Genomic DNA, 13,778 nt, shown 5'->3' with positions numbered 1-13,778 from the left:
AGCCTGGCCCTTTGTCCTCAGTGGCTGGGTGGCAGTTGCCAGCTGGTGTCGCGCTCGTCCCGGCGCGAGGGACCCAGTGGCTGCGGGGACCCAGCGTGCCACACGCACCCGCGCTCTCGGTGGGGGACCTGCGGTTGCAATATGACTCTGGAGGAATTCCCAGCCGGAGAGCAGAAAACCGAAAGGTGAGCGGCCGGCCGGGGCTGTGGCCGTCCTCGCGCATCCCCATGCAGGGGGCCGCGCGTAGGAAAGTTTGCCCGGGCGCGTCCGGACCGGACCGGGGCGGCGGCGGGGCCGGGCCGGGCCCGGGAAAGGCAGGTCGGGGCGGGGCTGGGGCTCTGTGGAGAAGGCCAGGTTCTCACTGACGCCCGCCGCGCGCACGCAGGATGGACACGGTGGGCGATGCCCTGCAGGAGGTGCTTAGCAAAGCCCTGAGTCAGCGCAGCCTCACCGTCGGCGTCTACGAGGCGGCCAAGCTGCTCAACGTGTAAGTGCTCCCTCGCTGTCCCCTCGGGCCATCCCCGTGCGACCTCCTCGGCGATGCCACCACGCTGCCCCGGGGCCCCGCGGGGTGACCCGGCCCGGCCTCTGCACTTACGCCCCGTCTCCCCACCCGGTGCTCCGCAGCGACCCGGATAACGTGGTGCTGTGCCTGCTGGCGGCCGACGAGGACGACGACAGGGACGTGGCCCTGCAGATCCACTTCACCCTGATTCAGGCCTTCTGCTGCGAGAACGACATCGACATCCTGCGGGTCAGCAACCCGGGCCGCCTGGCCGAGCTGCTGCTGCTGGGCGCTGACGCGGGGGGCGAGGGTGCCGCGCAGCCCCCAGACCTGCACTGCGTGCTGGTGACGGTGAGCAATAGGGTCGAGGCACAGCGTGTACCCAGCCGGGATGGCGGAGGAGAGAGAGGGACAGGGCCAAAGACCGCGGGCAGGGCAGCTACCCCTGCCCCCTGCAGCAGCCGGCCGACTTTCGGCCGAGGAGTGCCAGTTTCATCATGGGGACTTTCTGGGGACCAGCATGTCTAAGCATGCTGGCGGCTGCCCAGCGGAAGGGTGTGAGTCAGCAGGGCCGGCGACTCCCCACCTAGCTCGCACAGGCTCGCGTGACTAATTCCTTTAGCAGGGCAGATTAGATAAAGCCACAGAAATTCTGGCTCACCCCCCCCCCCCCCAGTAAGAAGCCGGCCTGGTTCCCTGCCAGGGCACGCTAAAAATAGGAAGGGTGTAGGAGACGGACCTGTGCCTTCCTTAGAAGTGCTTTTGGGGGGCTGGTGCAGAGGGGTTTTCTTTGCAGCCTTGCGTTTTTATGTTCTGGATGGAAACTCCTGGTAGTTGCGTTTTCCGAGTTCAATGTGCTGGCGTGAGCTTCCGGACCTCACTCCTTTTTTGCCTGGTTAGGGGGAAGCGGTGCCCCGTTATTCTGCCGCCCCTGGAAAGTGCTGCTCTGTGTTTTGGGAGGATAACAGGTGGCAGTCCTCACACTCCTCACGCACGCAGTGGAGGACTGTTTTGCAGGATCGTAAACGTTCTCCTTGTTGTGCCGGGCACAGGTCTGGGTGGCACACCCGTGAAGGGGGCTTGGAAACCCAGCAGAGGCTCTGCAGCTCCCTGCATGCAGACTTTGCAGGGATCCTGTTGACAGTTTTGAAAACACTCAGCTGCCTTGGCGGTGCCTGACTTTCTTGTGTGCCGATCTCCCGTCCCCCTGTCCCATAGCCAGCATGCAGGGTGCCCCATGGCTTCCCGCCAGAAGCAGTCAGGACCAGTCACTGCGGGTTGCTTGTCCGGGACATTAACCTCTGCATCATTGTTCCCAGAATCCACATGCGTCGCCATGGAAAGACCCGGCCCTCAGCCAGCTCATTTGTTTTTGCCGGGAGAGCCGCTACATGGACCAGTGGGTTCCGGTCATTAATCTTCCGGAGCGGTGATGCAGCCCTGCCCAGGAGCACCAAGCCAGCCGCACGGCACTGAAGTTGTGAGATACCTTTGTAGTGACTGCGGTTCCCCCCTACACACGGACGCTGGATTAGGGAAACTGAGGCCGAGGGGCTGAGTGAGCTCGGCGACGTGTTCTGGGGGCCCAAAGTGATAGAGGACTTTGGAGATGAACAGAGGAGAAAGGAGGGCGGGAGCCGTGTGGAAACTGAAATCCAAGCTGGAAGGAGCAAATCTCGCAAAGATCCGAGCCCGAAGGCAACCTCTGCGTGCATTTAGGATGTCGCTAAACTAGGACCCTGCAAGCTTTCCAGCTGAAATGTGCAGCTGGAGTGCGGGTGTTTGGGGTGTCTGTGCTCTCCAGTAAAAGAAAACCCAGAAGGGGTCATTGTACTTTAAAACCATATTTTATTGTATTTGAATGAGATGTTAAATTCTCACAAGTTTTATTATAAATTGTACTAAGTTATTTTATGACGTGAGAAGTTATTTATGCTATACAAGTTTTTGAATCACAATACCTAAATAAAGCAGAATGGAATAATTGCATTCTTTCTCTACGCCTGCTCTTGTCTGTTCTAACTCGGACTTTATTTCTATTATTTTTTGTTAGTACATATTTGAAGCACAGACATTTTGCTGACAACCTCCTCTTTTTAAGGTTAGGAAACTCACCAAAATGTCACTTAAGACCTGAGCATGGAGGCCCACACCTGTAATCCCAGAGTTTGGGAGGCTGAGACAGGAAGATTTCTGTGAGTCCAAGGCCAGCCTGGGCTACATAGAGAAAGCCTCTCTAAAAAACCAAACCAAACAAATAAAACAAATAACTGCTTAAGAGGGTTGAGACTGGCTTTAGAAGGAATGGATAGAGAATCAGCTTGTAAAATTAACCATTTCATGATGATAGTGGTATTAGAAGAATTTATGCAACATACTGTGGAAGCCAGGAAGCATTTCCAAAGTAACCTGCAGGGTACCTGTAATCCTAATGCCATAGGAGGCTGAGCCAGGAGGATCTAAATAATTCAACCCCAGCCTAAGCAATCTGGTAACAACAAAACTACACCCCCCCCCCAAAAAAAAAGGCCTGGTTTGCTGGTGTGGTCCTGTAATTTGAGTACTGTGGAATACTGAGGCAGGAGGATTGAAAGTTTGACCTCAGCCTGGGCAATTTAGCTACAGCCTGTCTCAAAATGAGAAATAACAAGGTTCCTGGAATGGTTTCTCTGGTGTAAAAAACTGAAAGTGTAAATAAGGGCTGAAATGTATAATAGACATTGGGAAATGGAAAGAAAGTGTTTCACTGAGAAGGGGAGAGGGTGGGGGAAAGGAAAGAGGAACAAGAAAAAAAAATACAAGAACTAAACAGAAACAAAGCTTTTGTAAATGAGGGAAGAGGGGTTGAAGAGAGGGTAGGGGAATGGGAAAAAAATCAAGTTCTATCACGTACAGGTACACAGCCCTATGATGAATGTGATCATGGTATGTACCTAAAATGTACCAAAGATATATCATGTACAGATGCAAAAAAAAAAAAAAAAAAAAGTTGCCTGCAAGATAGGTGAGACTTCTACTGAAGAATTTGTTGATTTATTTATTTGAGACAGGGTCTCACTATGTAGTCCAGGCTGGCCTTGAATTTGGGCAATGATCCTCCCGCTTCAGCCTGCACGGTGCTGGGATGACAAGTTTGCCACCATCCCCGGCTCCACTGCAGAGACATGAGTAGGTTTCTCTAGCTGCAGGGAAGACAGACGCTGCTGCAGCTGCGCTGGTGAGGGTGTCGGGCCAGGAGGGACAGAACCAGCTGGGGGACGGGGCTGCGCCTCTGGTGCGGGAAGATAAGGCCCCTGAGTTCCTGGCTCAGGGCTCCCTCTTGGCACTGTGGGGCTGTGGAGGCCTTGGGGAAGCTAGTGCCACCATTGTGCTGCAGGTGTCAGCAGGTCCGGGCTCTTGGCCCAGGGGAGGGCTCCAGGAGGGACGCCCGGCTTTCCCTGTGCTGAGGATGGGGGTGCCATCCCTCGCCAGGTCCTGAGCTCAGCATTTCTGCCTTGGCCCTGGGCTGTTCCATCTGGGCAGCAGGAAGACTTCAGAGAGGAAAGAGGCAAAAGAAGTGAAAGGCTTGGGGGGAGGGGTGGCCCCCCTGCTGGGACAGTGGGCAGCAGAGCCGAGGAAGGGAAGCGCAGCTCCCTGGCCTCCTGTCCTCCCCTCTGTGCCTCAGGACCGCGGGCTTTCAGGACAGAGAGACCCAAGTCAGAGCCACAGAGCCACTGCACTGTGCCAGGTGCTGGGGTGGGCCTGGCCTTGTGTGGTCTGTAGCTGTGGGCTTGTGAAGTCCAGCATGGCTGGGCCAGGGCTGGCTTTCTGGTCACCAGAAGCTAAGTAAAAGCAGAGAGCATTACCCAGGGGGGTTCTTTGTTCTGCTTTGTGTTGTAAAACAGGCTGCTACTATGTAAGCCAGGCTGGCCTTGAACTCATGGCAATCCTCCTGCCTCAGCTTCCCCAAAGCTAGCTGCCTCTCAACAGTGGAATTTTTAACCTTCTTATTAAAGATGGGGTTTTAATCCCTTTTCTCTACCGCTGTGAGTAAAACTCCTCTACAGCGGAATGAAGGAGCATAGCCCAACGGTTATCAGGTGGGTGGAGCAGAGAGACCAGCACCTCTGCAACACTCCTCATCCGAATCACGGAGACATCACTACTGGCCAGGGGCCTCCTGGAAGGCAGGAAGTGACCCTGATCCAGAGCCTGGGCCTGGATGTTACCGGGGCGACAGGGGCTGAACTGACAAGAAGTATAGGAATGAAGAGAAATGATGAACGCAGGCCCATGGGTCTGGTCAGGGCTGACGCATGCCTGTCAGCCCAGCACACGGGAGGCTGAGGCAGGAGGATCACCCAGAGTTTGCGGCCAGCCCAGGCTCTATAAGCAAGACCCTTTCTCCAAACAATGACAACAGCAATGAATTCTCATGGTGTCTTTTATTAAAATCCAGGTGACTGCAGCAAGGAAACATAGCAGGCCTCAGAGCTGCTGCTCCTCACACGCACAGAACCCGCATCACTGCACGAGGCTCTGACCCTGCCCCGAGTTTAGTGTCCATGGAGGGCATGAGATCGCTCTGCTTGTGGAGATCTGAGCAGGGCTGGGCTCCGGGGCTCTGTTTGGTCCTCTTTCCTGATTGCACAGAGTGCGAAGTGAACACCGTGTCGGAACTCAATCAGAAGAAGATGGAGCTCACTGGACATAAGGTCACAGGGACCTGGATGCCGCCAACCTCTCACCGAGGATCAATCCTGCAGCTGCTGGTCTGAGACCCGCCACACAGAGCCCGCCGTGGTGGCCACGCGTGGCTGTCACCCCAGCACTGGGGAGGTTGAGGCAGGAGGACCGTACTTTCCAGGGCGCCCTGAGTCTCTTAGTAAACAGGAGTAACAATGGCTGGGGGTGTAGCACGCTTTACCTGGTACCAGTGGCTCTGGGGTCAATCCACAGAGTTGTGGATGCGATGGGGGGGGGGCTTTGAGGGGGGGGTCTTGAGGGGTGACAAGGACCTCTGTGAACAGAACCAGTGCTGATAGCCAGTGGCTAGCCTTGGGGCAGGGGCTAACGAGCCACTCTTCTGGAGTCCAGGAAAAAGCCAGCTGTTGCCTGGGCCTCTAAACTCCAAGCAAGCACTCCTGTCTTGAGATACAGGAACAAAAGGTGACCTAGGGCAGCCCTTCGGGACTTCAAAGAGCAAAAGCCCTGGGGCAGACAGAGCCAGCAAGGAGGGAAGGAGGCAGCTCTTTGATCTGAAACTACCATTGTTCTGTGCAAAGAGCACACATATCCTTGATTGACTTACTGACTGGTTGGCTCATTGACTGACTGGTTGTCTCATTGATTATCACCCTGCTGGCAGCTGCAGACATCCCGAGAAGAATGCAGAATCCTGAGAAGCCTCTTGGTGCCTCTCAGGCTGCTTACCCTTTACGGGTGCGTGTGCATGTGAGCCCCGCAAAGGTGAGAGTATGTAGGTTCAGGCTGCCACCAGGCCTACTATAACCCATGGCAGTCACAGAACCCCGGGAACCCAGGGAAATAGTTGTTCCCTGCCCCCATCTCTGGGTTTTGTTCTTGTTGTTAGGGCCGAGGATGAAACCCAAGGCCTCCCACTGCCTGCACCCCCAGCTCTGTATTCTAATTTTTATTTTGAGGCCTTGCTGTGTCTCGAAGCTGCCCGAGGTGGGCTCAAACGTGGGGATCCCCCCGCCTCAGCCTCCTGAGTGCTGAGATCACAGGTGTGGGTGGCTTTTTCTAGTTTAAAATTTAGTCCTTTCCCAGTCCTTTTCCAGAGCTGTGGGGACATCTCCAAGGCAGGGGAGAATTTTTCTGAGAATCGCCCTGGCCCAGATTCCTTCCCACCTGGGGAGCTGAGACCAACCCATCCAATCTCTCACTGATCTGAGAAGTGTGGCAGAGTGGGGAGAGGGGGACAGGGCAGGAGGGGGCTAGGAAGTGACACGTTGGTGGAGAGGACGGGACAGGACTGTTCCCAGTCTAGATCCCCATCAGTCAGGGGGGCGCTGAGCGTTTGTGCAAACATCCAGGAATTTCTATTGGAGGAAAGGATGGTGTGGAGACTGGGTGGCCTCCATGCTGCCAGTGAGCAGAGTTCCATCATCGTCCTCGGGCAGAAGCGGCCACCTGGGAAAACCCTGCAATTCAGCTCCTGTGCCTGGCAGAGAGTGGGGGCGGGTGGGAGATGGGTGTGTGGGGGTTGGGCAGGACAGGGAGCCCAGGCAGGGATCCGGGCAGCTAGAGAAGCAGAGGATCCCTGAGTTCAAGCCTGGGATTTCTGTAATAGGGGGCTAGAGCCAGGTGTTCGGAGCAGGCCCTGCGCTTGGGAGGCTGAGGCAGGACTGCCTCAGTTTGAGGTCAGCCTAAGCTACCCGGGAGACACTGTAGTCTCAGAACAGAACAAGGTAGCACAGCAGGGAAGAGGGGGGTAAAGAGGCCCTGCAGTCGAGGGCTGTGTAAGATGAACAGAAAGCGCTGAGCTGGAGTCCTAGATCACTTGGTGGTCACCATCCACCAGGCCCTAGTGCCTGTGTTCCTCTCCACGTGGATGGACCCCTGGACCTATCCTCCACTCCCGAGAATCTCACTCCTCAGTACCTCTGCTGCAGGCACAGAGATCTCATCTCCCCCAGGCAACTGGGCCACGCTTCTGAATCCCTGGTCCACATACACGAAGCCCAATGGAGCCCAACACTCCCAGAGTCAATGGCCATGCACATGTGCAGGTGTGTGTGGGTATGTGTATGTGCATGTGTGCATGTGTGCGCCCTCTGGGTGGTGATCAGGAAGCCTCCCAGGACAGGGACATGCTTAACAGGGTCCTGAAGCATGATTAGGAGCTGGAGGGGCCCACAGAGCAGCGGGCCTGCATGTGTCCTGGAGAATTAGGGTTAGGAAGAGAGGTGGAGATGGGAACAGAATGTTCTACAGGCCTCTCCTGAGCGTGGACTTCGCCCCCACAGATGCAGCTCAGAGGACTTTGCCCTGACAGTGACTTCAGATCTCTGAGCCATGCATGGTTCACGCTGATGGACTGGACTCCCCGGCTGGCCACCATGCACCAGACAGGGCCCCGGCGCTGAGAGCATAAAGGGAGGACGGCTGCCAAGTGCTCCTCCTTCTCACCCAGCAGCCCAGGCTGCACTGGAATCTGTGGCAACCCTCCTGACTCAGCTTCCCAAGTACTGGGGGGCACAGGTGTGTACCACCCACCTGGCCTCCCTCTTCCTTCTGCTACCCTGGCCTCAAGGAGAGATCTGTCCCGGGCCTGGCCACCTGTCCACTCTGGTGATCCTGCTGCTTAGTCAGAGACTCTCCTGCAACTTCAGGGCACAGCAGGCCGTGGTGCTGCTGAGCTGGCGGCTGTGGCGGGGGTCTCAGCTGACCTTGGGAGAGGGCGTGGGTCCGAGTGGGCCAGTGTGGGATATGATGGGTAATTAACTCCCAAAGGAGGCCTCTAGGCCCTGGCATGATAACCAAGTGAAATCAAAGCTACTGACTGAGTTTTAGGGAGTGGGGGGTAGGCTTAGTCTCTATGTACTCTGTTTTGAGTCTTTGAATGACTATAAACAAGTGTCCACCAGGTTGGGTGTGGTGGTGCACGCCTGTCATTTCATCACTCAGGAGGTAGAGGCAGGAGGGTCTCTGCAAGATTGAGAATAGCTTGGGCTGTATAGTGAGACCCCGCCACAATAAACAAAACTGTGCCCCAGGCAGCTGGGAAAGGGGGAGCTTGGAGGAGCCCTTAGGGTTTCAGACTTTGAGGTCTTGGAATGACCCTGAGGGTGATGGAGACCTGCTTCAAAACCCCGAAAGTCCCATGCTGATCCTTAGCACACACTGGCCAGTGTGGCAGGGTGGAGCCGAGGCTGAGGCCCAGACAGCTGCCGGGATTCGGGGACCCGGCTCTGCGAGCTGTGCATGGAGGACGCATGAGCATCTGTCTTCCGCACCCCAGAAAGAGGGCTCACGGTGGTGTGTCACCCTTGTTGTCCCAACATGCAGGAGGCTGAGGGCAAGCAGGATTGCTATGAATTTGAGCCCAGCCTGGGCTACATGGTGTGTTCAAAGGGAGCCTGAACTGCACGGCAGGAACCAGTCTCAGACAAACAGAACAGCAGCAGACAGGTGGCCGAGGGGCGTCTCCATGTGACTGTGATCAGCTGTGTCTCCTGCCAACAAAGGCTGGTGACAGCTGGGGTCAGGACACCAACAGTCACACAGGCAAAGTCCCAGGCGCTAGCCAGAGCCATGTGCTCCATCTACCCTTGCACTGATGTCTGTCCCGCCTCATCGCCCTCCCAGCCGATCCCTGGGTCCTCCAGGGCTCTATCAGGGTGGGAGACCCATGTGTTCCCACCTCGGGCCAGGTGAGTCCCAGCTGCCTGGCTCACCCTCTGCCAGAGAGGGAACAGCAGGAGCCACGTGTCACCATGGCTGATCCCGTCCTGTTGGTTACCTGTCTCCATGGTAATGGCCAGGTCTCAGGAAGGGAGCCCGCCTGGTCCATGGGTGTCCTCATGTTCTTCCTGTCAAGCCTCACCAGTCTCCTGCCCCAGGATGGCCACAGAGGATGGGGACACTGGCCGAGTACCTTCCTTTTGGCCCGGCTCTGTGAGGACCTTGTGTGTACCCCGCCATCCGCCTGCCCCTCTAGGTGCAGGAGCTTGGGGGCCTTAGTGACGTGTGCGTCACCAGAGCTGCCTCGCACCACCCAGCAGCTGCTCAGGAAATGTGGGTTCAAGGAAGGACGCGGGCAGAGACACCGACTGTTACCCACTTATGAGATGTGGCTGGAGGGACACAGCCAGGCCCTGACCCGGCCAGCAGAGCCATCGTGCCCAGGAGACACCTTCCAAACCTGTGGCCTTGCCGGGGGAGGGGAGGCTTCCAGGCCTTGGGCACAGCTGATTTCCAAGCACGGTCACGGTGTCAGGGTTACAAAGGTGCTGGACAGAGAGGTCACTGCCAACCGTGAGAGAGGAACAGATCTCACTCTTGGTGGATCAGATGCGGACTCACGGGGACTGGGGCTTGGGGCTTCGAGCGTGTGGGGCTGCAAATCACTTCTGGGAGATGCGGATTGATGATGGGAGCAAGCTGGGGACAAACAGGTTGGTTTGGAAGGTGGTGTCTGAAGAGAAACTTTGGGCGCCTTGCACTGCAGAAATTAAATCCAGGCGCCGAAATCACTGGATCGCTGTTACACAGCGTCTCTGTTCCCCTGATAGTTTAGAGATTAGGGAGGAACATAAGCAGCCCAAACACGGGAAAAACAAATCAGCTTTTCCTCTAGAGGGATGGTCCTTGTCACTGTAGTAAGGGAAGCCATTAAAACACTGGACTGTTTTTTGTTTTTTGTTTCAAACAAAAGGAAAACAGTTACAACCCAGAGCTATGGTCACCCAGTAAATATTTCCCTTATTTAAAGAAAATGTGTTTCCCTGCGAAGCTTTGGAGCCATGATTTTTGCTCCCCTGGCTAGCAACAGTCTAAGGCCTCTCTGTGCAAGGCAGAGAAGACAGGTGCCCTGAGAAGCTGATGATGGAGCCAGGCATGGTGGCGCACACCTGTCATCCCAGCCCTCGGAAGGCTGAGGCAGGAGGATCATTGCAAGTGGGAGACCACCCTGGGCTTCCAAGTGAGCTCAAGACCAGCCTGAAGTGCATAGCGAGACCTTGTCTCAAAAAGGCAAAAATAAAATAAAATTGGAGGGTGAATGGAAGGCTTTAAGGAGCACAAGCCAGAGCACACTCAGGTTGTTATGGAAACAAGGCTGGGTGCTGTGTAGACGCCTCACCCTGGCGGTAGCAGGAAGAATCCGGCTCTGGGCCCAGGCTTCCCTTATCTGGGGCCGAGCCTTGTGGGCAGTTAAGCCCTGGCTTCCCTGCAGAAGGGGTGCAGATAAAGCAGCGCCGCCTGCTCGCCCTATCCGCACCAGCAGACACCCACGTTGCCCCAGATAGACTCGGGCTTCTAAGTAAAGTGGCCTCCACTGCAGCTCCCCTGGGGCCTGCAGGCGACCGGTGCCACTTTTTCCGGGAACCGTGCTGCGCCTGCTCCATGTGCTCCGGTTGTGGTCTTCATTCCACGCAGCCAAGGCCAATAGCGACTTCCCAGGAGCCTGCAGCCCCCATTCTGTCCCCTGCCAGTTCTGCAGGGATTCACCTGCCTTGGGAGCCGGGGCGCGAGTGCCACCCCAGGATGAGCCCTGTGAGGCAGCAGTGAGGGTGGGCAGCAGGTCAGGCTTCGGAACTATAGCAGCAAACTGCACACTGAGCAATCAGTCCCGGGAAGTGTCCGGGGGAAACCCAGCACTCAGCATGCAGCTGTGGGACCAGGGATGCCAGGAACGCACGGCTGGATCCCTCACCCAGACCCCGGCACCAACCCCGACTCCATAAGGGCCCAGGTGTAGTGTCACCTTCCCACCATGTCCCAGTCCCCGGAGTTGCTAGGGGACTGTCACCACAGAAAGCAGGATCTGGGCAGAGACACAGTAAGACAGGGACCTCAAGGGGCGCTGATCTCACAGCCAGACGAGGGCTTTTTAACATCTCTACTGCCACCTTGCCCAGGCTCAGGGGTCCCCTATGGTTTGGGGTGAGGTGTCTGAGCCCCATCCTGAGGTGAGACTTCCAGGTGCACCCTCCCCTCCGTTTCCTCTCCTTTCCTAAACCCGGGGCCCCTAGGTCCCCAGCTCCTTGTGAATAACACTTGGCCCCTGGGCTTGCTTTCCGCCTTGAGCCTTGAGTTGGGCTTGGCGCAGCTGAGAGCAGCTTAGGGTGCAGCAGGATTTCAGGAGAGGGGAGGCTGAGTTGTTGATTGTAAGGTCTCTAATCTTTACGCTGGCCTCTCTTTTCTTTTTGTACCATCACTGTATGAAAATTATGTCTTTTAGACAGGGTCTTCCTGTGTAGTCCAGGTTGGCCTTGAGCTAACAGAAATCTTCCTGCCTCAGCCTCCCAAGTGCTGGAATGACAGATGTGCATGCCTAGGTTGAAAATAATCTTTTATTCTTCCTACATAGAACTCAAGATACAGGTATAACTTCTGGTGTCAGGCAACCGATGTTACACAGACAGGACAGTTTCCATGAAGAAACAAACTGATGAGTGCACACACAGAGATACACAGACACGCCCTACAGTCCTCCCTCGGGTGCTGACGGGTTAGCACGGCCCGAGGAACCTCCTGTGGCACAAAGGCTGTGGGATTGAAGTCATTCTTGGCATTTTAATCTGACAGGTGCTCAGCCAATGTGGGTCTCAGCTTCCCTGAAGCATCTGCAGGCTGGCGTCTAGAGCGGTGTTTGTGCGAGGCCCAGAACCACCTGCCTCATCCAGCAACCCCACCCCACCCCGAAGCTCCCGCCTGGGCAACAAGGTCGCATCCTGCCGGAAATCAGTGAGGGGCACTGCAAAGAAAGGGCAGCTGGGAGCTTGGAGACATCAGTCCGTCCTTCCCCGAGAAGAGTGTCGGAGTTAGGAGCATGGTGCAGGAGAGCTCAAGGCAGAGCTGGGCAGGAGCTGCTCTGGACTGGGAGAAGGTGGGGGCAGGGCAGGAGAGAAGGGAGGCAGGAGGGGGAGGAGGAGGGAAGGAAGAGGGGGAAGGAGGGGGAGGGGAGGGGCGCCTTTCCCCCACTAGAGCAGGGTGCAGGTCTTTTTATCCTTGAAAGGGTTTTCCGAGGTCGGGATTCCGATGAGCAGAGGGTCACTCCTCGCATGCTCCTCACAGTAAGACATGAGGTCCGCAGACGCCTTAGACACCTGTGACACAGCAGGAGACACAGGACAGCACCTCAGTCCCCTGGAGGGAGGGTGGCAGCCCAGGACCATGCTGCACAGGCAGGGTGCTGGCAGGAAAGGTCATGAGACCAGAAGCAGCTGCATTGGGCCCAAGTGGTGGACCTGAGGCCTAGACCCTCTGGGAAAGGTCCCAGTGCAAGTGACCAGGGTCCTGCAACCTGAGTGGCCAGGATTCTCCCTACACGGATGCTGGCCCAGGGGGACCTTGTCACAGGTAACTTGACATGCTGGGGCCTCCTGCGTGCAAGTGCATGCAAGTGCAGAACAGTGGGGCCAGCAGACTCAGCCAGGCGCCCACTACTGGGAACCAGAGGGCGAGGCTGTTACAGCCCTCAGGGGGCCAAGTCCTGCAGGAGGGCAGCAAGGTGGGGCTGCAGCTTCCCTTCTATCTAAGCAAGCGGACCAGGACTCAGAAGCCCCGAATGACTGAGAAAGGAAGTGCGGACTGGAGGCGGGAGTGGGGTACATGGGTGGCAGCGGGGTGCAGGAGCCACCATTGCCTTGCAAGTTCTGGGTGTCTGGGTGGGGACTCTGCAGGGTGACCAGATTGGGCGTTGAGGCAGGGAGCGTGGGGCACAGGCCACCCTGAAGACAGACAACTGGTTCCCTGAGGAATCGGGTGACAGCTCTGTAGCTGGGAAGGTCGCGGGTCCCAGCTCTCCAGGGCTCTGGTTGCCCTGCCCCCTCTGGGGTCCTAAGAAATGCGTTTGGCTTCCACAAGTATCTGCAGCTGTTGGTGCTCGCCCTGGGGACAGACAGCTGTTACCTACCCAGGGTTCCAGGAGGGGCCCATTCAGACATCTGGTAACTTAGCTCTTCTTTTGTTTTTGAGACAGGGTCTCATTATGTGCTGGCCTTAAACTCCAGGGACGTTCCTGCCTCAGCCTCCCAAGTGCTGGGATTATGGGCATGTACCACCGTGCCTGGCACTTTAGCTCTTTTGAAATAAGTAGGAAATAAAAACGAAAACTCTGTGCTGTTGGCCTGCCCCAGGAAGTCCCAGAGAAAGCAGAATTAGAGGGCGTCTCATCTCTGACCGGCGCCCCAGTCCAGGGGAGCAGGGGGAGATGACCTGTAAGCTGAGAACCCCAGCCCACCTGGCCTCACCTTTATTCTCTCAATGGAGGCTTCGAGCCGCAGCTGCTGCACGGTCCTCCGGGCCTGGGCTATGTTGTTGGTGCTGGCGGTTTTGCTGGACATCTTTACCGGTCCCTCCCTAAAATCTAAAGAGATTTTTTTTCTTAAAGGCGAATAACAGCCTTTCTGATAAGAGGCATCCTTGTGTGTATTTAAAAAGTACCAATAAATATCTTTAGTTAAAAAAGAACAGTGAGTAACAGTTACCTTTAAGTCACTTAAACATTGACTAAAAAATACTGTGGTTACGGAAGAGGCTAAAGGGAAATCTCCCTGAGGAGTCCAGCTGAGGCAGGAGGATCCCTATTTTTAGGGACATGGAT

At 56.2% G+C, this 13,778-nt stretch overlaps 2 protein-coding genes across 6 annotated transcripts in view; one reads left to right on the top strand and one right to left on the bottom strand.

The window, feature by feature from the left end:
• The first annotated feature begins 4 nt into the window (after window positions 1–4).
• On the top strand, window positions 5–2,494 carry Gadd45a (growth arrest and DNA damage inducible alpha). Its single transcript, XM_003478824.5, has 4 exons — window positions 5–185; window positions 386–487; window positions 628–856; window positions 1,825–2,494. Exons 1-4 carry the CDS (start codon window positions 142–144, stop codon window positions 1,936–1,938), a joined length of 489 nt encoding a protein of 162 aa, XP_003478872.1. The 5' UTR covers window positions 5–141; the 3' UTR covers window positions 1,939–2,494.
• A 9,011-nt stretch (window positions 2,495–11,505) lies between these two features.
• Window positions 11,506–13,778, bottom strand: part of Gng12 (G protein subunit gamma 12) — a 52,336-nt gene continuing 50,063 nt past the window's right edge. For 4 of the 5 annotated variants that reach the window (XM_003478823.5, XM_013142961.3, XM_013142960.3 and 1 more), the window contains 2 exons: window positions 13,426–13,541; window positions 11,506–12,279 (listed from right to left, as the gene is read on the bottom strand). In XM_003478823.5, coding sequence (XP_003478871.1) covers window positions 12,154–12,279; window positions 13,426–13,518 — 219 coding nt within the window. In that variant the 5' untranslated portion in view covers window positions 13,519–13,541 and the 3' untranslated portion in view covers window positions 11,506–12,153. The remainder of the gene's footprint in view (window positions 12,280–13,425; window positions 13,542–13,778) is intronic. The other variant, XR_010050658.1, reaches the window with a different exon arrangement.

This window comes from Cavia porcellus, unplaced genomic scaffold, assembly GCF_034190915.1.
Source record: "Cavia porcellus strain 051 isolate PalLab524CR breed Dunkin Hartley unplaced genomic scaffold, mCavPor4.1 scaffold_1, whole genome shotgun sequence".
Lineage (NCBI taxonomy): Eukaryota > Metazoa > Chordata > Mammalia > Rodentia > Caviidae > Cavia > Cavia porcellus.
The sequence above is the reverse complement of the archived record's forward strand: the minus strand, read 5'-3'. Positions and strand labels throughout refer to the sequence as shown.